This window comes from Coregonus clupeaformis, chromosome 40 (assembly GCF_020615455.1).
Source record: "Coregonus clupeaformis isolate EN_2021a chromosome 40, ASM2061545v1, whole genome shotgun sequence".
In the NCBI taxonomy this organism is placed as follows: Eukaryota; Metazoa; Chordata; class Actinopteri; order Salmoniformes; family Salmonidae; genus Coregonus; species Coregonus clupeaformis.
Window position 1 is genome coordinate 32594607 of NC_059231.1, and position 12490 is coordinate 32607096.

The 12490-nt window shown below is 46.5% G+C and overlaps 1 protein-coding gene across 1 annotated transcript in view; it reads left to right on the forward strand.

The window, feature by feature from the left end:
- Positions 1-12490, forward strand: part of LOC121554850 (cadherin EGF LAG seven-pass G-type receptor 1-like) — a 138416-nt gene that overhangs the window by 53166 nt on the left and 72760 nt on the right. Inside the window, exons 2-5 of the mRNA XM_041868552.2 lie at positions 8749-8917; positions 9113-9293; positions 9609-9897; positions 11941-12163. Of these exons, the coding sequence (XP_041724486.2) occupies positions 8749-8917; positions 9113-9293; positions 9609-9897; positions 11941-12163 (862 nt within the window). The remainder of the gene's footprint in view (positions 1-8748; positions 8918-9112; positions 9294-9608; positions 9898-11940; positions 12164-12490) is intronic.

Sequence of the window (12490 nt, forward strand, 5' to 3'; positions counted from 1 at the left end):
GTTCCAGTGCTGTCTAAGGGATGTTATTCCCTGTTAGCCCCCCTTCTCTCTTCCTGGGGTGAAAGGAGTCTTTTGTGTCCCTTCCTGCTTGCTGCTCTGCTCTCCTCTCCTCACAACTACGGCTGAGTGACTGACTGACTAAGTGAGAGCGCAGTAATCCCAGTTAGCTCACACTTTAGTCTGTGATTGTACCGTAGGGGAGGAGGAGGAGGAGGAAGAGGAAGAGGAGGGGGAAGAGGTGGAAGAAGAGGGGTCTCGGGACCCACGAGCGAGATGCAGGTGTCGAGTGGGATTTTGCTGGGACAGCTGTGTGTGTTTTTGTGTATGTGTGTCTGAGTTATGACATGAAGTGAATTTTGCTAGTCTAGTGGGATAGGACACCTCTTTGACATCATCACCAGCGCTTCCAAAACAGCCAGGGCCGCAGAGTTACAGATAGACACAGAATATGGCAGGGTACACTTTTGGACACTACCTCTGGCAGCCTCAAAAGAGGAGTAGTGGCCAGAAGCTCTCCTCCTCTCCTCTATTACTGTCAGTGTGTCTGGAAGCACTCAGTGAAAGCCCCTCTCATCTCCCCAGACATATTTATTCTCAGGTATGTCCATGGTTACGTTTCAACTGGCACCCTATTCCCTATATAGTGCACTACCTTTGACCAGATCCCTATGGGCCTTGGTCAAAAGTATTGGACTATAAAGGGAACAGGGCGCCATTTGAGACGCAGTCCGTGTGTCTGTCTTCAGGCCAGAGCAGATCAAAGCTGCGGCCAGACGTACATAAACACTAATCCTGTTAGATAAAGGATTCTGGGTGTAGAGTCCACCGGGCCTGCTGGACAGACAGGGATACAGACGGACAGAGACCGATAAAGATAGTGCGAGAGAGGGAAGGGATGAGCTAAGATATTACATTTTTGTCATTTAGCAGACGCTCTTATCCAGAGCGACTTACAGTTAGTGAGTGCATAAATTTTTTTGGTTTTGTTTTCATACCATGGGAATCAAACCCACAACCCTGGCGTTGCAAACACCATGCTCTACCAACTGAGCTACATCCCTGCCAGCCATTCCCTCCCCTACCCTGGGCCAATTGTGCGCCACCCCATTGGTCTCCCAGTCGCAGCCGGCTACGACAGAGCCTGGATTTGAACCAGGATCTCTAGTGGCACAGCTAGCACAGCGATGCAGTGCCTTAGACCACTGCGCCAGATATGTAGTAGACTAGCTCTTCCTTCACTTGAATGGACTGCCAGTGGAGGAATTACAGTTGACACTGACAACTCTCCGCTGACTTTGCACAATTCATTCCTGGTGAAGGGGAATATGAGTGAGAGCAGCAGTGTGGATGGGAAACATATAGGGAGTGTCCCAAATGGCACCCTATTCCCTATGTAGTGCAATATATAGGGAAAGGGGCCATTTGGGATGCAGCCATAGTTCAACAACTTTAAAGAGTGAACTGATAGATGAGCTCCAGCTTTTTCTAGTGGTCTATAAACCTGCCAGTATTTCTCGGTGAACCCAGTCACTCTGCACATTCCTGTAGAGTTAACCATTGATCCTGGAACATGGTTTCATTTAAAGGGCCACTGGTCAGACTCACGGCCAACGTTCCTACTACCTGTCCCTGACACATTGCCTATATTTAAACACTATCATGCTATCATGATAAAGTCACATCCCAGTAGTCTGGCAACAGAGATGTTAAAGTTATATTAGTGATAGTTGATAATGGTACTAAAATGATTTGCCGTGGTGTCAGTATCTCCTGTCCTCCCCTGATTGATACCTATGGCAGTTGTGTGGGTTTGTGTGTGGAGACGTGATTGATGTGTGTGCCAGTTGTGTGTAGGGAGAGACAGATGCACAGCTGTCTGTCTGTCTCAGGGAGGCCCCAGTCATCCCCAATCATTTGCAGTGATTATCTCTGTCAGCTACAGTTTCTTTGTTTCCTGCTCTCCTTTCCTCTCCTCCCCACACTCGCATAATATACATCCACTTGGCAACTACTAAGAACCTTTCCGTCCTCATTTAATCTATTCATTTCCCAAACCAATCATCTCATGTCATGCATATTGAATTCCTGAGTAATAGATAGATTGATTCTAGTATGATTGTCTTTCCCATTCTGTCAGTCTGTAGGATATAATGGTCATTATGGTAGAGATGATGAGAGAGGAGGTGATTTCCCCTGTTCTTCTTACTATCACACAGACAGCAGGATATCTGGCAGCATGTCTGTAGGCTGCTGATATGTGATCCTACATCCTAGTCTGTCTGTTTGCTCACACTGTGTGATAGAAACTCTTCTACTGGATCCAGGGCACAACGGTTAGTTACCAAGTTCTTATAGGGAAAAGTTTCACTGTGTGTGTGTCTGCGTGAGAGGGAGAGAGAGAGATTGCACTTTCTCAAGCAGATTTTTGAGAAAGCCAAACTGTCAGTGAAAGTGTGGGATTGACTCTAAAGTCAAACAACCTGTTTGTTTGCTCTGTACCTGATAGGCCAGGGGCGGTTAGGTGTGTCACAGGGAAGGAGGGAGCTGATATCACTCTAGACACTGATTGGTCGAGGTACGGTCGGTTTGGAATCATTGTTGTGATTCAAATATTTGAACGTTCGGAGAGAGAAAGGGGTCAGTTGGTCGCTTTGTGGCGTTTTATTATACCTGCTAAATAGGGCTCAGTTTTCACTGGTTTTCATTGGTCGCTGTACCTTTACATTTTTATTGCGCAATAAAACGTGGTTGCCAGTAAAATAAGAAAAAATTACTTTATACTGACTTGCCTTCTAGTATGTCTGTTGTAATAATTGTTGGCTTTCTTCAAGGATTAAACACTATTCCTCATATTACCATGCTATTTGACTGTGGTAAATGTCAAAATGATTTAAATAATCACATTTCCACTGCAAACAAGCCAATGCAGGGAAGGATTGGTCTTTGTGTGGAATGCAGGGGTTGTCCTTTCCTTCTTTCCCCTGTCATAGTGATTTAGGAGCGGAACATACCACTCTCTTCCTAGTGTGGGGGGGTCTGAATCCCCCCTCTGTCTCACACGGGTGGGGTTGACAGGTTTGCGAGGGGAACCTGTCGACTGTCGTACAGATGAGACGTCTGTCGTTTGTTTTACCACCCTCTCTCTGCTTCTTCCGTTATCTGTGAAAACACTGCTGTCGTCGTTGGATGGAGTGGGTGGCCACCAGGGTTGTGCTCTGCTTCATTTTTAAATTCATTCTATTGAATTGAAAATCACCTGTTGTTTCTATGAGGATTTTTCAACATAATTTCTAACATTTAAACATGCTTCCTAAATTGTGAGTTGAAAAATAATTTACCCCACACCATGATGACCACACTCTGTCAGTGACAGACCATAGACAGAAAGTGACAGCAGTGTCATCGATCCCCAGAATGGGTGGGTGGGTGGGTGGGTCAGTTAGTGATATAGAAAAAGATGTTGTTGTCACTCACTGTGGCAGCTGGGGACCTTGGTGGAATGTCCCAGTGTCCCAGTGTCTAGCTCCATCATAGTTAAGATGGCTTATAAAGTACAGGGCTGGCTGGTGTCATGCTTATCACTGTCTCACAGTCTGTTAACAGCCTTAGCACCTCCTGCCTCATAAACAAGATGCTCCTAGACACTGATCTAAGGTGAGTTTTGAGTTTCTCCCACTTATGGATAGGATTGAGGGAGTTATTGCTGACTAGATCTGTGTCTATGGAAAACAGATTGCGGTTTATTTCATTTTATTAATCCAATAAGCACAATTGCAATCATCATATCTATGATTCATTCACTGCTACAGCTCGGCAGTATATTGTCTGGCTGAGATGATTAATAAAACAATGAGTGATATGCTGTGACGTTAAGGAGTTTTATTGCTTAGATAATATATTAGTTTATTTACGTTTGCACTAGTATATCAGTCTCATATCTTCTTAATGGTTATTACTAGTTCATAAATGTGGTCCTCTGTAGCTCAGCTGGTAGAGCACGGCGCTTGTAACGCTAAGGTAGTGGGTTCGATCCCCGGGACCACCCATACACAAAAAAATACAAAATTATGCACGCATGACTGTAAGTCGCTTTGGATAAAAGTGTCTGCTAAATGGCATATTATTATAAATGCTTGGCATATTGTAATTGCCGCTCGGGCGGCAGGTAGCTTAGTGGTTAAGAGCGTTGTGCCAGTAACCGAAAGGTCGCTGGTTCTAATCCCCGAGCCGACTAGGTGAAAAATCTGTCGACGTGCCCTTGAGCAAGGCACTTAACCCTAATTGCTCCTGTAAGTCGCTCTGGATAAGAGCGTTTGCTAAATGACAAAAAAAAAAAAAGACAAAAAAGATTAGAAAACTGTAGCACACTGGCGATCTTGATGCTTCCAACAAATGTAATTGATCTTATTTCACCAAAGTTTCAGACTCCATAGACCTTCATCAGGATATTTCATTGTGACAAACTCAAATATACTTGTAAACGGCATCTTTGTAATGTGGTGTTTTATATCACCCTGGGATGGGTCCTGTCTTCCCCCATGTCACTCTGTAGTCCTGTTTACCGTCAGAGAGCTCCTGTTTCCATGGTGTCTGAATGTGACACACCCTGGGATGACTGGCTGTGATCTGCCCAGGGACACCCTGTGTGTGTGTGTGTGTGTGTGTGTGTGTGTGTTGCCCTCTCATTGATCCCAAATAGAACAGCTGGGGAGATATAAATAGCATCTCTCTCTCTAGCAATCTCTCTTGGGATGCCACAGGAAAGAGAGAGGAAAAATATGGCAGACCTGTAAAACTCTCCTGTTGACAACCCTCATTCCCTCAGCATTGTGTGTGGGGAACAGAATGAAGTTCAGTGGATCTATGTAGTAACTTACTTAGAGAGTCAGGACTGTGTGCATGTACTTCATGGCCAATACAGTAGGCCTTTTCCTGGTTAGTTTACTCAGTGAGTGAATAGCTTAGATTGCCTTTTGAGTACACTGTGAACAGGCGATGAAACATGTGTCAAACACATCATTCAGCCCACAATCAAGACGGCTTGAGCTGTACTCTCAACTGCAACGGGTTAAGAGTGCTACTGTTGTCTTAAGCTGAGTGCCAACAGCTAGTGTCAGGACCTGCTTCACCGCTGCTTAATGACAACACTGAACAGGTGACTGGAACCTCTTACACCTGGCTCCTGCATTATGACTTTCTGGGAGGTGTGTGTGTGTGTGAAAGTGTGTGTGCGCGCATGCGTTTGTCTGACCATCCCTGCTTGCATATGTGTTTGTGTTTCAATCAATCAGCTGTTTGATCTAGCTTCTAGACCACCATGTGTACTAACAGTGTATTGTGCGGACAGACAGGCAGAGGGACAGGTGGGGAGTGGACAACTGGGTAGGCTACTCTGTAACGGATGGCTAATGTAACAGATACTCTCTGTGTTAGTAGAGCACAGTCTCTCTACCGTGAATTAAGGGAATGTGGGTGTAACAGAGTGGAAAACATGGGTCGTCTTGCTCTTCTTTGTCTGATGATGATGACACACTGGCCAACACTTTAGAGAAGAGGGAGATGAGGAGGAGGAGGAGGAGGAGGAGGCTGTGAGGAGACAATGGTATCAACACCCTGTCTGTTAAACAGTGTGAGGCAGTCTGATGAACAGAGGCACTGACGGGGGCGGGAGCAGAGAGGGGATATGGGAAGGGGGGAGGCGGGGTAGAGAGTGGTATAGGGGTCCTGAGAAATGACCTAATTTGGGGGAGAGTGACTGACAAGGCACCTGCCGCTCAGCCGCCTCTCTCAAGCCCGCATACACATTGACTCAAAAAGACTCCTGCAACCCGATCTCCCACTCAGAGACGTTTCAACAGTATTTCAACTGCTGCAGCCACCTGTTGGCAACTCTCCTCCTACATCACAGATACCACAGTATTAGAGCCCTATAGGCTCTCTCTGTATGCTTGGTGTTGAACATATAGCCTAGCCCTATAGACTTGGATTGATCAGTTAGAGTTAGCAGTTTTGAGTTGTCAGCTCTCTCCCTATAACCCAGCATTAAAACGAATGGGCCCAGGCCTGTAGGATCTACACTGAGTATACCAAACATTAGGAACAACTTCCTAATATTGAGTTGCACCCCCTCCCTCCCCCCTTGCCCTCAGAACAGCCTCAATTCGTCAGGGCATGGACTCTACAAGGTGTTGAAAGCGTTCCACAGGGATGCTGGCCCATGTTGATTCCAATGCTTCCCACAGTTGTGTCAAACTATTGAGCATGAAAAACCCAGCTGCATTGCAGTTCTTGACACAAACCGGTGCGCCTGGCACCTACTACCATAAACCCTGTTCAAAGGCACTTAAATCTTTTGTCTTTCCCATTCACCCTCTGAATGGCACACATACACAATCCATATCTCAATTGTCTCAATATTCAAAAAGGTGTTCTTTAACCTGTCACCTCCTCTTCATCTACACTGATTGAAGTGGATTTAACAAGTGACATCAATAAGGGATCATCGGTTTCACCTGGTCAGTCTATGTCATGGAAAGAGCAGGTGTTCTTAATGTTTTGTACACTCAGTGTATATGATCAGGGGTGCAAATTTCACTGGGGACGGACGACGACATTACATTTAAGTAATTTAGCAGACGCTCTTATCCAGAGCGACTTACAGTTAGTGAGTGCATAATTTTTTTTTAAACATTTTTTTTCATACTGGCCCCCCGTGGGAATCGAACCCACAACCCTGGTGTTGCAAACGCCATACTCTACCAACTGAGCTACATCCCTGCCGGCCATTCCCTCCCATACCCTGGGCCAATTGTGCGCCGCCCCATGGGTCTCCCGGTCGCGGCCGGCTACGACAGAGCCTGGATTCGAACCAGGATCTCTAATAGCACAGCTAGCATTGCGATGCAGTGCTTTAGACCACTGCGCCACTCGGGAGACATGTCCCCCCCCACATTCTGAAATTGCATTTTTGTCATCCCCAGTTTTATCATTGGAATTGATGCAAAACAAGACAACGGTGTGCTTTAGGACATGCGGACGCCTCCGAGCGGTCGGGTAGGCTGTTTGGAGTGTTAATCCTACTGCCCCCCCCACTTCTAAAACCAAAGTTGCGCCCCTGTATATGATATATGGGTTAGTAAGACTTAGCAGTTTTCAGTTGTTCCACAAGTTGAAATCAAGATCAGATTTGTTTAATGACTTAGGTGGAATCAGGTGGAATCACAAGGAGACCTACTTAATTCAATCTACTGTAGCAGAGAGAGAACAATGGCATGACAAACAAGTGGAGCTCAGCACAGAGAGAGAATACTGGCAGAGACTGAAGAAAATATAAGCCAGTCCTTCCCAAGTCTCACTGTAACATAATATTTGTCCGGAAATCGCTGTGAGCAGCACACGTCTCTCATTTGGGGGAAGTGTTGGTGGTCACACTCTTGGGATGCGTCCCAAATTGCACTATATTCCCTATAAAGTGCAGTACTTCTGACCAGAGCCACTGGGCCTTGGTCTAAAGTAATACACTACATAGGGAGTAGGGTGCCATTTGGGATGCACCCTAGATCTCCTCTGAGAAGAGATATGTGCCGTTGTCAGCCGTTAGGATTGAGATATTTACTGTACGTAATTAAAGTTTGTTTCTGGACAAGAGGGGGAAAATACTGACACTTTCATGTCATTGACAGGACAGGTTATTTATTCAAATGATACAGTGCCTTGCAAAAGTATTCATCCCCTTGGTGTTTTCCTATTTTGTTGCGTTACAACCTGTAATTTAACTGGATTTTTATTTGCATTTCATGTAATGGACATACACAAAATAGTTTTAAAAAATTCTAAAAAATAAATAACGGAAAAGTGGTGCGTGCATATGTATTCACCCCCTTTGCTACAGATTTGAGACTGGGACGGAGGTTCACTTTCCAGCAGGACAATGACCCTAAGCATACTGCTAAAGCAACACTTGAGTGGTTTAAGGGGAAACATTTAAATGTCTTGGAATGGCCTAGTCAAAGCCCAGACCTCAATCCAATTGAGAATCTGTGGTATGACTTAAAGATTGCTGTACACCAGCGGAACCCATCCAACTTGAAGGAGCTGGAGCAGTTTTGCCTTGAAGAATGGGCAAAACTCCCAGTGGCTGGATGTGCCAAGCTTATAGATACATACCCCAAGAGACTTGCAGCTGTAATTGCAACAAAAGGTGGCTATACAAAGTATTGACTGAATAGTTATGCACGCTCAAGTTTTCAGTTTTTTTGTCTTATTTCTTGTTTGTTTCACAATAAAAAGTATTTTGCATCTTCAAAGTGGTAGGCATGCTGTGTAAATCAAATGATACAAACCCCACAAAAATCCAGGTTGTAAGGTAACAAAATAGGAAAAATGCCAAGGGGGGTGAATACTTTTGCAAGCCACTGTATATGCCTACCAGTGACTCTGTCTACTTGATTTAATGTCTTTGATCGGGACAGTTATAACAAAATGTTCTCAATCATTAACTATTCAACAACATTGACACCAATCTTCATGTGTTTAATGTGGTTGAACTGTGGTTGACTCTACTTCTGCTCTGGAATAAATCCACTTAGATGATGATCACTTCTATATTCAACAAAATGCTAAACAAATCTTAACAAATCTTCATGGCTTCAATTGTGTACATGAGTTCTGATCCACCTTTTAACTGTTCCATGCTCTGTAGTTCATCCATTTAACCCTAGCCTCCCTCTCTCTCCTCCCCCTACCCAGACGGGATCCATCGGGTCACAGCCCTGTGCACCCTGCGTGTCACCATAATCACAGACGACATGTTGACCAACAGCATCACGGTACGCCTGGAGAACATGTCTCAGGAGCGCTTCCTGTCCCCTCTGCTGTCCCTCTTCCTGGAGGGTGTGGCAGCCGTGCTCTCCACCAGGTACTTTGTCTGCTCCTACTTAGGGTTCCGGAAGATTCTCAGTATCAGGAGGGAATAATAATCCACCAACCGGGATTTCGGTCTAACCTGGGAATTTTGGGGAAAGATATTGAAATGTTACAGTACTTCTGCTACAGTACTTCTGCTCCCTATGATCATAAGATTCTCTACTCGCTATTCCCTACTCTCCACCAGCCGCCAGGCCGTCTTTGTGTTCAACATCCAGAACGACACAGACGTGCGCGGCGCCATCCTCAACGTGACCTTCTCGGCGCTGCAGCCAGGGGGTCCCCCAGGGAGGTACTTCCCCTCCGAGGAGCTGCAGGAGCATATCTACCTGAACCGCACCTTGCTCCGACTAATATCATCACAACAGGTAACCTACTCACACCAGGTCATTTGAATGAATCCCAAATCGACCCCTACCTACCCTATAGGCACTCCTGTAGAACTGGGTCATGTACAGTTGGCACGAAATTGAAGAACATTCTCAGAAACTCGAAGGTACTAGCTGAACAATAATAAATATTTGTTGTTGTTTTGAAAAGTTTAGCTACTGTGTGCCCTAATGAACACGACTCAGGTTTTCCCGATCTAAGTCAGCCACTGATTCGAAGGAGCGAACGAAAACCAACGCCCCAGTTCAGTTTCTGGATTTGAGCGATTTCCTAATTCATTGTATCCATTCCAGGTGCTTCCCTTCGACGACAACATCTGCCTGAGGGAGCCGTGTGAGAACTACATGAAGTGTGTGTCTGTGCTGAAGTTTGACAGCTCCCCGCCCTTCATCTCCTCCAACACGGTGCTGTTCCGTCCCATCCACCCCATCAACGGTCTGCGCTGCCGCTGTCCTGCAGGCTTTACCGGGGACTACTGCGAGACGGAGATAGACCTCTGCTACTCAGGACCCTGCAGGAACAACGGGAAGTGTCGCAGCCGAGAGGGAGGCTATACATGCGAGTGTCAGGAAGACTTCACTGGTGAGTTGCTCCACTCGGTGAATGAGTTGTTTCTATAGTGGATTATCCTTTGCTAGCCTGTTCTTTGAGCTGTTGTGCGGTCTTGCCAAGTGTGTGAAATGGCCATAGTAGTTGGCAAAGTAGCATAAACAGATCTGGGACCAGGCTAATACTTTACTAGGTCTCTAAGAGCTTAAAATTATATGTAGGTACTTTCTGGTAAGTCACCCCATCCACCATCAGAGTGTATCTTCCAATTTGGGTGATGCACGCATTTCATGGCAGTCATTTTGGCTGCAGATCAACTCTGGTGTTTGCCAGCAGCAGGATGCGCCAACCCACTGATGAACCATCAACTACAAATGACCCCTTTACTAAATGGGAAAGCATGTGGTCTTTCTCAATGTGATTTATGTTTGAGATGAGGTTGGAATGCTGTCTAGCTGGCAGACCCAGGTACACTCTATAGTAGGCCCTACTCCCTACTCCTTTCTTTGTGCCTATGAGTGATGGTTGAGGGTGCTATCAGTGCTATCCTGAGTGCTATCAGATGCACTCAGAAAGTTTTTATTATGGAGTTTACAGGTCAACTGAACGGGAGCTTTCATCATGATACCACATCTCTCCATCTCGCTGTCCCTACAATGGGGCCCGGTAGAATATAATAACAACCCCACCTCTCCTTTCCTCTCTTTCCCTCCTTCACTTCCTTATCAGCTGTAATTACCTGATTATACCACCCTCCACCCCTCCTCTCCTCCAATGGGTGGCCTAGTCTTTGAAGGTCACAGTTCAACCTCAGCTAGTCAGGAGCCATTATGTGGCCGATGACAGTGGGGTCTACTTTCCACATTATTCCCACATTACAGGGAAACAGATCCTCCTAATTCTACTCAGAAAAAGGGATTATACCGCAGAGAGAAGAGTCATTACCAGGGTCCAGACATTGTCTGAGCTCTGATGTTCTGGCATCCTGCACCCCACTCCATCCCACGCATACCTGGCTGTCCCACCCCCCCGTCCCCCCTCCTGGACAGATCTTGTCGGGATGATGGTTGACACAACACTGGAGCTGGAGTTGACGCCGATGGTTGGCGGCCATCTTAGATAAGGAAACTGATGGACTCCAAGATGGAGTTCCAGTCAGACCCAGGGGAGTCTGTCAGTGGAGGAATCAGGAATCTGCCTTGGCTGGCCCACTTTGGTCTGCAAACTTGAGCCAGTCAGCCAGTTTCCTGTGGTCTCATAGACAGACAGTCTGTCAGTGGGAAACTGAGCTGTGTATCTGTGGTGGTGATGTGATGTCCAGAGCAGTAGTTAGTGTCTGTAACCCTAATTTGCACCGGGGGCGCCGTATGAGTATGGCTGACCCTGTAAAACAACACGTCACTCCATCTATCCGGTGTATGTGACAATAAAACATTATCATTTTATTATTATTATTAGATCCTCCATGAGAACCATTCAGCAGACCAATATGGAAACAGTGATGTCTGTTCAGTGTCTTCTGTCTCTCAGAAATGGGAATGCAAGGTCTCCCGAGTGGCGCAGTGGTCAAAGGCACTGCATCGCAGTGCTAGCTGTGCCTCTAGAGATCCTGGTTCGAATCCAGGCTCTGTCGCAGCAGGCCGCGACTGGGAGACCCATGGGGCGGCGCACAATTGGCTCAGTGTCGGCGCACAATTTGGCCGACAGGGATGTTCTTGTCCCATCGTGCACTAGTGACTCCTGTGGTGGGCCGAGTGCAGTGCACGCTGACTGGGTCACCAGGTGTACGGTGTTTCCTCCGACACATTGGTGCGCCTGGCTTCCGGGTTAAGCGGGCACTGTGTCAAGGAGCAGTTGGGTTGTGTTTCGGAGGACGCACGACTCTCGACCTTCACCTCTCCCGTGTCCGTACGGGAGTTGCAGCGATGGGACAAGACTGTAACTACCAATTGGATACCACGAAAAAAGGGGGTAAAAGAAATGGGAATGCAGTCTATGAATATGACTTTTTGTGTGTCTGACTGGCTGTTAATAACTCTTAAACCATACTATCTCCCTCCTCCCCTCTCTCCCTAGGTGAGCACTGTGAGGTGAATGCCCGGTCAGGGCGGTGTGTCCCGGGGGTGTGTAAGAATGGGGGGAAATGTGTGGACCTGCTGGTGGGGGGGTTCATGTGCCAGTGTCCCCCGGGAGAGTACGAGAAGCCTTACTGTGAGATGACCACCAGGTCCTTTCCTGGTCAGTCTTTCATCACCTTCAGAGGACTACGACAGAGGTTCCACTTTACTGTCTCATTCATGTGAGTACTTGGAAACCATCTACTCTCTCTCTCTATCTCCATCTATTGTACTATTCTCCCCATTTACCCTCTCTTCTCGCATCTCCTGTCGATCTTCCCCTCACACACACATACAGCCACACAGCCTAGATGTGTTAACAGAGCGACATGCCTACTGTACATGTTTGCGTGTGTGGGGAGGGTTGCACAAAAAACACACTTCACTCAGTTCAGTGTACCAGTTCAGTGGGGCGTGTAGAGACATCTTTACATTAAACACGAGAGGGGTGTGTTTGTGTTCACACTCTGTTGAATCTGCCGTATAGGAAAATGAGCTAGAACACCTTT